Genomic DNA, 14,031 nt, shown 5'->3' on the forward strand with positions numbered 1-14,031 from the left:
TAATACGCTTCTTCTTTGTTTGCAATACAATTCATACAGCAGAGCAAACCTTCATCTTATACCTCTAACACCTCTACTCAAAGCCAGTATTTTCTAGTACCTAACATTGATTCAAGTTCATCTTCTGCCCCCACACCTATAATTTAATTTCATTGATTCTTCTGATTTATTTTCCAGTTTTTTCCACTAATTAAATATCCTCAAGTCTTATCTGATCACAGACATACCACTAGTCTATAACAGTCCAGCTATTTTTTTATGTTTAGGACTGTTGCCCTAAATGCCCAAATCTTGATTTCAGCACGGAGTTAGCTTCTGCATCATCTACTTCACAACCTCAGCAGTCATATGTAGCTACCTCCTAAGACCTCCAAGATATTAAGAACCGTCAATCTCTAGGGAAAATTTCTATGATCCAATATATAAAATCTCTATATTCTAATAGGGAAAATCTCTAGGGTAAATGCCATATTATCAACCTTGGTAAATCACCAAATTTACCAAGGATGACTCCTAAAAAAATAAATATGTTCACAAATAAAAAATCATCTAACAATACAATCTGCAGCTTATTTTCATGACATAATTAAAATAAAGTGAAAAACAATGAACATATCTTTATAAAGTTACTAAAAGCAGATGCTAATGGTATCCGTTAACTAACTAATAACTTAACTAATAACAGAAAATTATAATAGCAAAAATTGTATAAAATTGAAAAGATTTTACATCTATCCTTACTTAAATTTAAATTAAATAAATTAAAAAGGTAAAGGGTAAAAGTATAAATGATGGGTAAAAGGTTTACGGACAAAAGAACCTTTATTTATATTTATAAAGGTCCTTTATTTATAAATGTCCTTTAATGTAAATAAAGATAATTAAAAAATTAAATGTAAAAGGAAAAATGATGGGTAAAAGACTAAAGGACAAAAGCTCCTTTTAAAAGGTAAATTAATGGATTCAATTTAAGATAATATTTTAATTACAATTGTTGTCATGTATAAGAATAATAATTTACATTCAACACTCAATTTTAATTTATTACTAAAGAGAAACATTATTCTTTTTACAATTTAAATGATGCTTTAAAATGATAGTTCTGATGAATGCTCCACCAAAAACTTATTTTCTACTTTTAGCAACTCTTCTTTGTTTAATGTTCTTTAATTTTAATTAATATACACACAAAAATTATTATAAAAGTCAAATACAAGAACACATACAACCCAATAAATGGTATTTCACTAAAACCAAACTTCATTAAAAAGAATACATAATAAATTAACAAACTAATAGACACTAAACAAAATTAAATGGATTCTACTTACAGAGGACCGAATGGAATTGAAAACATATGAGAGACAAATAGAAAAAAAATTGTAAAAAAAATAGTTAAAAATGGCATAGCTTTTTTATTGAAATAAGCATTTGTCTAAATATGAAAAGGAAATAAATAAATATAATAATGTTAATGATGACAAACATACCTTATCATCATTTTCATCATCAGGTTGAAAAGCCATATTGTCAGCAGGACCACCACCGTTATCGCTAGCTTTTCGACGATGTTTCTTTTTTTGTTGTTCCCTTTCAAAAACTCGACCTCTATTAGCACTTCCTTCGATACGTCGCTGTTTACGTTTTCTTTTACCCAAACCCAAAATTATTATTACTATTAATATAAGTAATAGTAATACAGCGCACACTGAAGCACTAACAAGTAACCAAGTATCACGATGTCTAGTTAACCCGACACCTTCAACTGGTTCACCTGGTTGAGGAAGGTATGCTAAAAAATAAAGAAATAGAATAGAAATAAAGTTTAAACATTTTTTTAAAATACAATGCAACTGGAAATAATATATCAGCATACTATTAAAACTAAGACTAGACAAATTTTACAGTGGCTCTTCTTACGAAGGAAAGTGAAAACAGTAGGATTACTTACATTATACTCACCTCCTTAACTCTTTTAATATCTGGTACTAATCTGTCTTTTTTTGTTTTATTCATGAAAAAAACAAAACTTATTCATTTTAATTATATCAAAAAGGAGATTCTAAAAATAAATAAATAAAGAATGTATTGGAAAGAAAACTTTTAATGTACTTTGGACAACTGATTTTAATATTAAAATCAGTTGATGAAATAGTGAGAAGTATAGTGTTATATTGGAAAGTTTTTAACAGATATATAAATTGATTTCAATCAATTAAGATGAGATTAATATCAATTGATATTTCAATATGGAAATGACCCACAAAAAAAGGACTCTGGAACGTGTGTCTTCCCGATACTGCTGTATGGAATGGAAACAAGAATATTTACCGATAAAATAATAAATAGAATTAGAATGATAGTCAGAAACATGCCTCAAATCATCCTAAAGATAACAAAATGAATCAGAAAGACAAAGGTATAAATAAAATGCGAATTGTTGTGTGAAAACATAAGCAGATTAATCTGCAAGAGAAATAAGAATTGAACAGGTCATTTAATGATAACTATGGATTAGAGTTTTGGGCAAAGAGGATAGTGTTGAATGATAGCCCAGGGATTTTAAAAGAAGAAGAAGCAATCTGTCTAAAAGCTGAGACATGGAATTTTACAAAGTGTATGGAAGAGAGTATGACATTACTCTATAAAGAAGAAGAAAATATAAAGTGTAGTGAAAAATTAAGTAAACAAGTACTTCATATTTTAAACTAATCATATTTATACATCTCAACATCTATGACAGAGTGGTAGCGTCTCTTCTGCCTGACTTCTGAAGGTTCCAGGTTCATACGTCCTGGTCAGGGATGGATTTTTTATACACTACAAAAATTCATAACCATCCATCATCAGCAGCTGTTATAGGGCATCAGCTCTTATTGATGTAAGAGTAAATAAATAATGAATTTTTATTTAAAACAAAAATTAAATAAATTTTGGTTAAGTTACACCAAGTCAATTTTCATATACATAATTATATAATTATTAAATTGTATAATTTGATAATAACACACTGCGAGAATATATAAATTTTAAATAATAATTGACAACAATAAAAAACACCTAGCTCAATTTTTTTAGAACTGCCAAGAACCAAGTATTTTAAGTTTTATGAAAATTTTATCTTATATGAAAATGTTCTAATTCAGTACTGACATTCAAACATTATCACACATACAAATTTATTAATAGATATTCACTATACACAAACCAAAAAAAGTGAACCAAATTTTAAACTAATTTTGATATAAAATATACAACCAAACAAATATTAATTTAATAAATAAACTACATATTAAAATAATATAAAGTGAACGTGATAATACACACAAATTTATTTATTTTTATAATAACAGGCTGACGCCCTATTATAGATACCAATGGATGATATTTTTTGCAGTGTATCTGAAGAATGACATGCCTGACCAGGACTCAAACCCAGAACTTCCAAAAGGCAGAAATGCTGACATTCCACCGTGGAGATGGATGAATTACCAATCTCTATAAATATAAAGTGAATGAACAGGATTAGTGAAAATCTAAAACATTTCTTTTATTTACCAGTATGACTAAAGAAAAACCACCAAAACTAATTATAGCTGGAGGAAATCAAAACAAAACGGTTCACTGGTAACGAATCATAAGATGCAAATCGCTAAAAATCAAAAGTTTAAATTTGGTTTCAAATTGTTGTTTTTTTGTAAAATATTACTTCCAAAAAATACTTTTAAAAAAATTCTGAACATAGAATTTTATAAAAGAAATAAAGTAGGCTTGTAAAAAAGGAACAACATGATAATCTAAAATTATGCTTCAAAATTCATAATATAAATCAGACCACAAAAAAAATATGTTACTGTATAAAATAAAAATGAAGTTTTCTTAATATCTCAATACATTTTTCTTTTAATATTATAAAAGTAAAATATTTATAAAATGATAAAACAAAACAAAAATAACAAAAAAAAAAGAAAAACATAATTTTTAGATGTTTTTACCTGTCTAAATAGTTTACAGAACTTAGAAAAGTTTACATGCATTTCTATTCTATTCTTCATGAAAACTGAATAGCAAATTTTTATCAGCGTACTTCATATACATACATACACATATAACAAGTGTTATTGAGTCTACAACAGACAGGTACACTTTACAATAAAACCCTACCTAACCATAGCTACCAACAATCAGTGAATGTTAAAATGTTTGATCAATATATCATAGATATAAATGCCAATGGGATGACATCCTTAAAGAATATTTTCTTTTAGACTATAACTGAAAATACAATTAACAATTTATGAGTAAGTTGTTCCATAATAAATAACTGTTTAAAGATACCTGATCTGTTATGCTTAACTGTTTTATATATATGTATATATACATTTAATATTTAAAAACTCTACAATCACTGGACAATTTAAATCAATCAATTTATAGAGGGAACATAAAACAGACCGATTCTGAAATAAGGTAGCTTAGAATTAAAATTGTGAAAATGGCTTTATACTGAAGCTTAAAAAAGAAAGGCTGGTGTAAAACATAATATTTTTCTCACTACTATACCTATATCATTTTGTTTTTTAAGCTTAAAATCCAATACACATTTTTTCCATTTCTGGTAAAACGTGTTTATTTTTGTAAATAAAACAGTAAAAAAATAACATACATGTAAGATTTGGTAATATTATTATTATTACAATAAAAATTTTTTCAGTTGTCTTATCAGTTACGAAATTTGATTGTTGATCATTGTTGGTACCTTTAAAAAATAATTTATAATAAATAAATAAATCTTTTATTCTGATCGATATGTAATAATACATTAAATAGATCACATCAGGAATAGATAAATATATAAAAAGAAGAATATATATATATATATATATATACAAAAAGAAGAAATACCCAAGCATTTGCCTGGATAAATCAAGGGAAACTATGGTAAAACCTTGAAAAAAGCAGCATCACAGTATATAAAATAAATTATATTATAAAAAATAAATGCGATTAAAGGTCATATTAATTATTTAAGATAAAAACATATGTTCAAACAACAAAAAATTAACCACCAACAGAGTAACTGAAAAGCCAAAAAATCTAATTCTAAAAGTTGTCTTTCACAGGATTTCACACCATCAGTCTGAACAATTCCACAATTACATAAAAAAACAAAAAAGAAATATAACTTAAAAAATTTAGAAAACATAAACCCTAACAACCACAAAATTTGAACACAACTTCACTCAACTTTACTCAGTTTTACTTACTTTTGGTATTAGTTTTTTTTAGGTTTTACTGTTACTGTGTTGGTGGTTAATTTTTTGTTGTTTGAGGTTAATTGGCACAGTAGTCAGTATGTTGATAAATTATTTGAATTTTCAGAAAGTTAAATATATGTTATATTTAAAATGTGTTTTGGAGGAATATATATATATATATATATATATATATATATACTCTTCCATGTGTTATTTTCTCACTGAATGATTTTCTTTTATAGAAATATTATTATAATAAAATATTAAAAATATTAATTTATTTATTTAATAAATTAGATTTAAATTTTTTTAATGTAACTTTTTTTTTTGCTTTTATTAAATTTTTAATCACGTCTACATTTTATTTTATAAATTCATACTTAATGACATCATTCTAAACAAAGTTTTACAATGTTCTACCTTGATCAAAATGATGCTGAGAAAACTCCATATTTTCACCTGTGGAGTAGTACACCTATCAAATCCCTTACTTGATCTTAAAAATGAAATACAATACAGAATAAAATATTTACTTAATTACTAGAAAATTAGTTAGAATAGTTATATTTTTGTAGGCCTTCTAACTATAATGGTTGCAGTTACACATATATGAAATAGTGTTAAGATAAATATCATAACAATATTACACGTAAAAAATAAATCACAATTCATAAGGCATTACAGAAAATTATTTAAGCACATATTTACATACACGTGTTGAATAAAGATGTAAAAATTCAACGGGTTTAAGAAATTTTGTCAATAATATTATTTAAAAACTCATCAATAGAGCAATGTTATTTATATAAAGATAAATATTTTAATCGCATTTTAAATAAATTGTTGATTTTTTTTTAATGGTTTAGTAAATTATTAAAAATTGCCATGGAAGTATAATAAGATCCTTTCCTGTAAGCCAAAGTATTATGTCGAATTAAAATCACTTCTGATTAAAAAAACTGTTTTTTAAAGTCACACTAATAACAACTTCTGAGAATGGTATATCCATTCAAAGAATAATTAGCATACTATACTAAGTAGCTAACTAGGAAAAGTAAAAGAACTATTAATAAAACTCTCCATTTAAGTATTATTTTTAATTACTTTTTTTTCTAAAAATATTTCTAACCTTAAAATTCTTAGTTTGAAATAATAAATCTTAAAAACTCTCACAACAATATTTTTAATTTTTAAAGTTTTTCTAAAAAATACTCATGTACTAATATGGAATGGACTTTTGTAATGTATGATGAACTAATCCACTGAGTTGGTCTAGTGGTGAACTCATCATTGCAAATCAGCTGATTTTGAAGTTGAGAGTTCTAAGGTTCAAATCTTTGTAAAGGCAGTTACTTTTATACGAATCTGAATACAAGATCATGGTTACCGATTTTCTTTGGTGGGTTTTTTAATACTATTTTTTAACTTTTATTTTTTTGGTGGTTGGGCTCTTTTAACCACACATCTCAGGAATGGTCAACCTGAGCAAGATTACACTTCATTTACATTCATACATATCCTCTGAAATAATACCTTACGGTGATTCTGGAGGCTAAACAGAAAAAAAGGAATGTGTATGAACAACTCCATGTTTCTGGATGACAGACTGAGATGCTACTATTCTGCCACTGAGGTAAGCAATTTATTTATTCACTTGAAACTAAAAGAGAACCATTTATCCAACAATAGAGTTCAAAATTATCGTTTCTGTTATGTACTTACTTTCTTATTTATATATTTATTATGCTGTCTTGGAGAACAATTTTATTGAGGGGGGATACAATTAACATTCAAAATTTATAAGACTAGTGAATTATCCTCAGATTTCAATAAAAGTATTATTTTTATCATACAAAGAAAACAGTTATAAATAAATATATGAACCATCATATTTCAGTGCATTCAAAAAATAATTATACACTAGTACAATAATATATAACATCAACTTATCTTACAGTAATTGGGAATCATTCCGATGAACATCCAGACTTATTTAACGTGGGTTTCTTCTTGTTCTCGAAGACTCTTACAGATCGTTCCTGTGGAATATTCTCGATGAAACGACAAATAACAATTTGAAATTTCTGGAAACAATGGAGGTTTTTTCGATAAATACTACATTCTGCATAACACCAAAATAAAGAGCCAGTGGATTTAAGGCTGGAGAACGAGATGGCTACAAATCCTAAGAAATGATTCGACCTCTGAAAACATCTTGGAATAACATCATCGACAGCATGGCTATAAGCATGGTCATGCCATCTTGTTGAATCTTCATGGCTTAAGTATTATTAATTTTAAATTCGGTAGGCTCTTGTGAAATGGTAAATGAATTCAACATAATGAACTGAATTTATTTTTGGTTAAGAATAATAGGCAGACTATCCATCTCCTGGATACTGAAGCAATCTTCTGGCTATGTACAAGAATTTCATGTACGGCACATGGGTTGTTGGCAGACGATAAATGTGAGTTGGCACATACACTGGTAAAAGGATGATCAGAATAAAAAACATATCCAAAATACAGAGTACTATTGGAATTGTCTGCTAGAAACTGCTGAAACCATTCACAGTACTCAATTCACTGACCATAATCTGTGGGCGGTAACTTTTGAAACTGCTTTCACTTTATATGAAACTGAGTTTCTTATGAACTGCCTTGCGTGCAGTTCTGTCTGTGTGCAGAAAAACACCAATGTTTTTCTGTCAGGCTGATTTTCTCGTGGACTTGTTGGGACTGTTCTGCATAACAGCTGATATGTCTTGTAGTTTTTCTTCATACATACTGGTGCTCTACCACTTCAATCATAATCGTTATCAATCCCATTTCCCTAAATTTTGTGATAAAAGCTGTTACACTATATCGTTAAGGAACCATTATTCTTGGAAATCTAACAAAAACTGATCTTTCAATAACTGCATATCCTTACCAAACTCACAGAAGACATATTCAATGAGAAATATTTGCTATTCTAAAGTTATCACCATTCTGGACACACACCGTTCAAAGGCTACGAACATACAAAGAACCATACACCTTCTCAAGGTCACCAGCTTGACTGTCTCGTGAAAGCAAACACACAATGCAGGATTACCGACCTTTGCAGAAAACATTACTCACATCTCATGGAATGCAATCTCTCGACATGTAATCATGTCTGTATATGTGTAGAGTTACTTTTTGAACACACAGCATAAATTTAACATTTGACATTTTTGAAATTGCTAAACATAATTATTTACTAGCAGAACAAGAGGTAAAAAGATTTACTAAGTGAAGACCAAGTGAAGACTAAGTAAAGACCAATTTAATTTCAGAAAAGCATAGGGACGTGACAAGTGTTTTTTGCCCTCAGATTAATTTTAGACGGCAACTTAAGAAAAGCAAAGCTACATAAATCGTGACTTTTTTAGACCTTTAAAAAAAATTTGATAATTTATATCAAAATAAAAGCTATTACTAAAAAAAAATTAAAAAAATGGAAGTATCAATTAACTAAAATTACAAAAATGTATCTCAATAAAATCCAAATTTTGGCATTAGAACACCTTGATCAGACCTGAAAGTCTCTATGCGGCTGAATATCTAACTTTGAATAATTATTGAAGATGCATGAAAACACAGGAGAAACAAAGAAATCTATAAGGAAACAGAGAAATTATCAATGTAATGAGGAAAAGGAGAATTTATTTATAGGTAAAAATGATGAGAATGAATCCTGAAAGATTAATAAAGATTTTTTTTATTTTTTCAACAAGAAAAAGACAACACCAAAATGGATAACAGAACTTAAGATAAGGAAAAAATAAAAATCGAAGAAATACTGAACAGAAAAGTTTTAACAAAAAGTAAACAAATTTTCATGTACTCCAAATCAAATCCCCTCCCCCAAAATAAGGACCCACCTGGACATAAGAAAGAAACAGATTGAGACAATAAAACAAATTCCGGAAGAAAATGAAACAGCAAAAGAGTAGGTGAAAAATTAATTCTCATAGTCTACAGTTGACCAAATTCGAGAAAAAGAAATTAACCTAATATTTTACCTGCTTCAATAAAATCGGTTCAGTGGTTTAATACAATGAATATAAAAAATAAAAACACAATTCTTTAAAAGTTCTTTAAACGAAACGAAAACAACTGATATCAATCAACATAAATGATAACATTTCATTAAAAAAAAATATGTATATATATATATGTAAATCTTACGTTCAGCTTTAGTGATAACAGGAAATCCCAATTCTGCAGTAACTTCTTTATCAGAAAGTAATTTCATATCAGCAGCAGCGGCCGATGCGACAACAGGACGACCGTCAATTCTAATAGCATAAACGAGACGAAGAGTTGAATCGGCCGGTGAAGATGTCACATTGAGCACGCGCACAGTTAATGGACGTTCTTCGCTTCGTCGCTTAATCATCGCGGCATTTGTTATATCACCATTGTTGTTATTTCCATTTACACCTAGGTGACGAAACTGGTGTCTAAAAAAATATATATATAAACAAAATTACTTGATATAATCTCGAAAATGTGTGCAATTTATAAATCAGAAATATTCAAACTGTACTGCTAAAATGAAGTTAATATTTCTAAAATAAACGCTTCTGATTAATTCATCTACATCTATAACCCAGACACGTTATTATGAATTATAAAAGGAAAAAAATTTACCGTAAAGTTAAGTCGTAGAAATAGACTTTTATTCAATATTTTATGAATAAAAATCAATACGAATTATTTTATACATCATTTACAAAAACGTCGTTTCCGAAGAATATTATAAAATCAAAAAAGTTAGTAATAAAACATCGACCGACTGAAGAGAAAGTTTTGCTAATACAAAATCATCCAATATCAGATTCTTCTCCAATTCGAAAGATAAAAAAAAGGATTTCAGTAAAAAAAAAAAAAAAAAAAAAAAAAAAAACGCTTTTAACAGGGAATTAATTATGAGCACAATGACCATTTTTGGAAAATGTTTTATTTTCTTGGTTGCAAGAAGAAAAGTATGGTAATCAATCAAAAAACGGGAAATGATTTTTTTGCATTTCTTTACGTTTCATGACCCAGGGACCACAAAAAAGTGGGAAGGGGGTAGTATTCGTACGTGTGTAAGTACGTACGTCTGTTGGCGTATCTGAAGTTTAATAACCTGTGACTGGATAAACCGATTTTGTTGAAATTTGTCACAGAGACTGGTGTATACGGAGCTATTAGTCGGTAAAATTTTTGTTTCATAATTTTGCAAGCATAATTCCACCTTATACTAAGCTCAGTATATACGAGATGTGTTCAAAAAGTAACGAGAATTTTTGTTTTTTTTTTAAAGAATTTTATCTATTCGTCTACATTAATGTTATCCCCTTCAAAATAGTCCTCCATTAGATATCACACACCTATTCCAGCGCTTTTTCCAATCCTCGAAACACTTCTGGAACTCGATATTTGGGGTAGTGTTTAGCTTCTTTCATCTATTCGGTTTTAATCTTTTCTATCCTTGTAAAACGACTGCCCTTTAAGGTTCTGTTTATTTCTGGGAATAGAAAAAAGTCACACTGGACCATGTCTGAAAAATATGGCGGCTGAGGTATCATTACAGTGTTGTTTTTGGCTAAAAATTGACGAACAAGCAATGAAGTGTGAGCAGGCCCATTATCGTGGTACAAAAACCATGAATTGTTTCGCTACAAATCCAGGCCTTTTTTTATCAGATTGCTTCACGCAAACAGCGTTGAACTTGTAGGTAATACTCCTTATTGATTGTTTGTCCTAGTGTGGCAAGAACTCATGATGCACTACGCCGTTAAAATCCAAAAACACGGTGAGCATAACCTTCACATTCGACTGTACTTGTCGAGCTTATTTCGGTTCTGGTGATCCAGAATGCCTTCACTGAGACGATTAAGCCTTAGTTTCGACATCACATCCGTAAATCCATGTTTCATCACCTGTTATGACACGTTTCAGTAGTTCTGCATCGTTGTTGACTTCATTTAGCGACTCCTGAGCAACTTCCATTCGCCGCTGTTTTTCTTCGAAATACAACATTTTGGAAAAAACTTTTCTGTCAAACGTTACATAACCAAAACATTCTAAAGAATTTCAAGTCATGAGCCAATTTATACCCCAACATCATCAGCGACTTCTGTGATAGTGATTCGGCGATCATTCATTATCATTTCTTTCACTTTTCCATATTTTCATCGGTTAATGTTGTGCTGGGACATCTGGGGCGCTCGTCATCTTCAACGTCTTCACGACCTTCTTGGAAACGCTGATACTCATTCATAGCAGACTCACCAAAAGCAATATTTAACATTTCTAAAGCAATATTACACTTTATTCCACTCTTATAGTAAAATTTAATACAAATTCCCTGATCCATTATTTAAACCATTGATTCCCAAAGTGGTCCAGGAGAACCCCCAGGGGTCCACGGGAGACTCGACGGGGGTCTACGTTGGCGTGACAAAAAAATGGGGGTTCACAATTCGTAAGCGGGGGTCCACGAAAATTTGCTTGGAAAATTGATATTTATGAAGCAAAATATTAGTCGGCGCGTATTTTCCCAGTTTTCAAACTTGTCACAGGTAGAATGCCTTGATGAAGATATTTAGACATACGTTCAACATTTAATTGCCCTGCATGATGACTTCAAAATCAGATTTGAAGATATTTTGACGATGGAAATACCACCACGGATCATAAATCCATTTGATGAAACGGAAGTGGAGAATGTGATATTACAAGAGGAGCTACTCGAGCTTAGCACTAATGAGGAGCTGAAGGTGAAATTTAAAAGAGGGTATCAAACATTTTGGCTGCAGGCAGAAATACCAGAAAAATATCCTGTACTGTGGAGAATTGCGAGAAAGCTTTTGATAGCGTTTTCCCTCGTCATATCTTGTCGAAAAAAGTTTTAGTGTCGTTACAAACCTTTTATCAAAAAAAAGGAGCAGATTCAATATCACAGAACGGGGAGATTTGCGCTTATTCCTAACGAAACTGAAGCCAAATATTGATAATTTGCTGTCAATCCATCAGGTACATCTCTCCCATTAAAATTGTAACTATTTTGTGATTGTCATTGTAGAAGTTTTAATTTTAATTATATTACGACAATTTTATTATATTACATTGCAATACGATAACAATAATAATTAATAGTGTAATGATTACATATTTGAATAAATGCAACACAAAAAAATATACTATTTTTCTTTTGCTTTTTACCACTCTAAATGGGAAGTTTTCTAAATAAAATAAGCTAGAATTGATTGCTGTGAGTAGATGTCAAAAATGTAGAGTTGGATGGAAGGCATTTTTTTGCCAACTTTACTTTTTTGACATCCACTCACAGCACAGTCAATCAAAAATTAACCAATCAATTCTCACTTTTTTCGGAAGCTGTTAGTTCGTGGAACTCAGCGGTAACGCAAATTTTCATAGTTAGATCTAATCTTCACATTTTCCGTCGACTAGAAATATGGTAGAAATGTAGCTGCATTTTTTAGAAATTTTAGCTGCTGGGTCCACCGGAACCAGCAAAATTTTGAAAGTGGTCTATGAGAAAAATAATTTTGGGAACCTCTGATTTAAACAAATAAAAAATCTCCGATCGTACCAAAACACGTGATATCCTTTTGATAACTGACAACAGAATAAACATCCAATATAGAAAAGATGTACATATACTTTTCTGACATTTTTACCAATACAACAACGAAAAAAATACCGAGAATCGAACTAATACAACCCGCGAAATTTCAAAATTCCCGTTGCTTTTTGAACACACCTCGTACATGCATGGTTATCTTATCATTTTTTTTTAATTTGCCCCAAAATCACCCCTTCCCAAAAAATTCAATAAAAGTTATCATTTTATTTATTGCATATTTTTCAAACGAATTTTTTAAAAGTTTTCCTAGGCATAGTAGTAGTGCAAGTGATAAAAAAAATACTTTGGGAGTAATATTGAGGATGTAGAAACCGATCATAGTTTAAAAATACCGATTTTTAAATTTGTCAAAACTTTTTTTGGTTTATTTAAAGTTTTAATAATAATAATAATAATACAATCAAATTTCATCATAATTTATCCCCACCCACACAAAAGAGATCTTAGGTAACTTTTTTTTTATGCTTAATTATTTTCCCATTATAGAGAGCGCGGTAGAACCGACTAAGCGATTTTGTTGGGGATCAATGGCTCAGATGTGATGGGAATGCACATGATCTCCTTCTGTTCCGTCGGTGACCCCATTCCGATAGCCAACATGATCTGGATCGGAACACATCATGGCTATGCCGTACGCGCGTATTTTGAAAATAACCGACCTGTAATTGCGACGCAAACAGCTTTTCGGCGACGGCACAACATTCCGCGCAACAATGTCATTTCTAATAAGAACGCAATTCGGTCCTGGGTTAAACAGTTGGAGGAAACTGGTAGCACAATAAGAAGAGACACACGTGACCGACCATCAGAAAATGTGCAGCTGATGAGAGCAGCGATCAAGCAATCGTCAAGACGTTCGGCTTGGAGGCATGCCGTTGCCTTGGGGACGTATGATTGAGGAGGATTCAGCATTTCGATTTGAATTTTTAACCTTTCAAAATAATGATGTCTCAAAAATTGAGCCCTGCAGACTACGTCAACCGTCAAAATCTGTATGAGCAAATGCTTGCACAGATCACTCCCGAACTGCAGCACCCCCTATTTCCACTTGATATTATCTATAACATTTAATATAACGAGTCATTT

At 30.1% G+C, this 14,031-nt stretch overlaps 1 protein-coding gene across 1 annotated transcript in view; it reads right to left on the minus strand.

Annotated features, from left to right (window-relative positions):
• The window catches only part of LOC142332399 (uncharacterized), a 72,014-nt gene that overhangs the window by 17,044 nt on the left and 40,939 nt on the right, over window positions 1-14,031 (minus strand). The window contains exons 3-4 of the mRNA XM_075378829.1: window positions 9,474-9,748; window positions 1,491-1,792 (exon numbers count right to left, since the gene is read on the minus strand). Coding sequence (XP_075234944.1) covers window positions 1,491-1,792; window positions 9,474-9,748 — 577 coding nt within the window. The remainder of the gene's footprint in view (window positions 1-1,490; window positions 1,793-9,473; window positions 9,749-14,031) is intronic.

The sequence above is a fragment of the Lycorma delicatula genome, chromosome 11 (genome assembly GCF_047948215.1).
Source record: "Lycorma delicatula isolate Av1 chromosome 11, ASM4794821v1, whole genome shotgun sequence".
In the NCBI taxonomy this organism is placed as follows: Eukaryota; Metazoa; Arthropoda; class Insecta; order Hemiptera; family Fulgoridae; genus Lycorma; species Lycorma delicatula.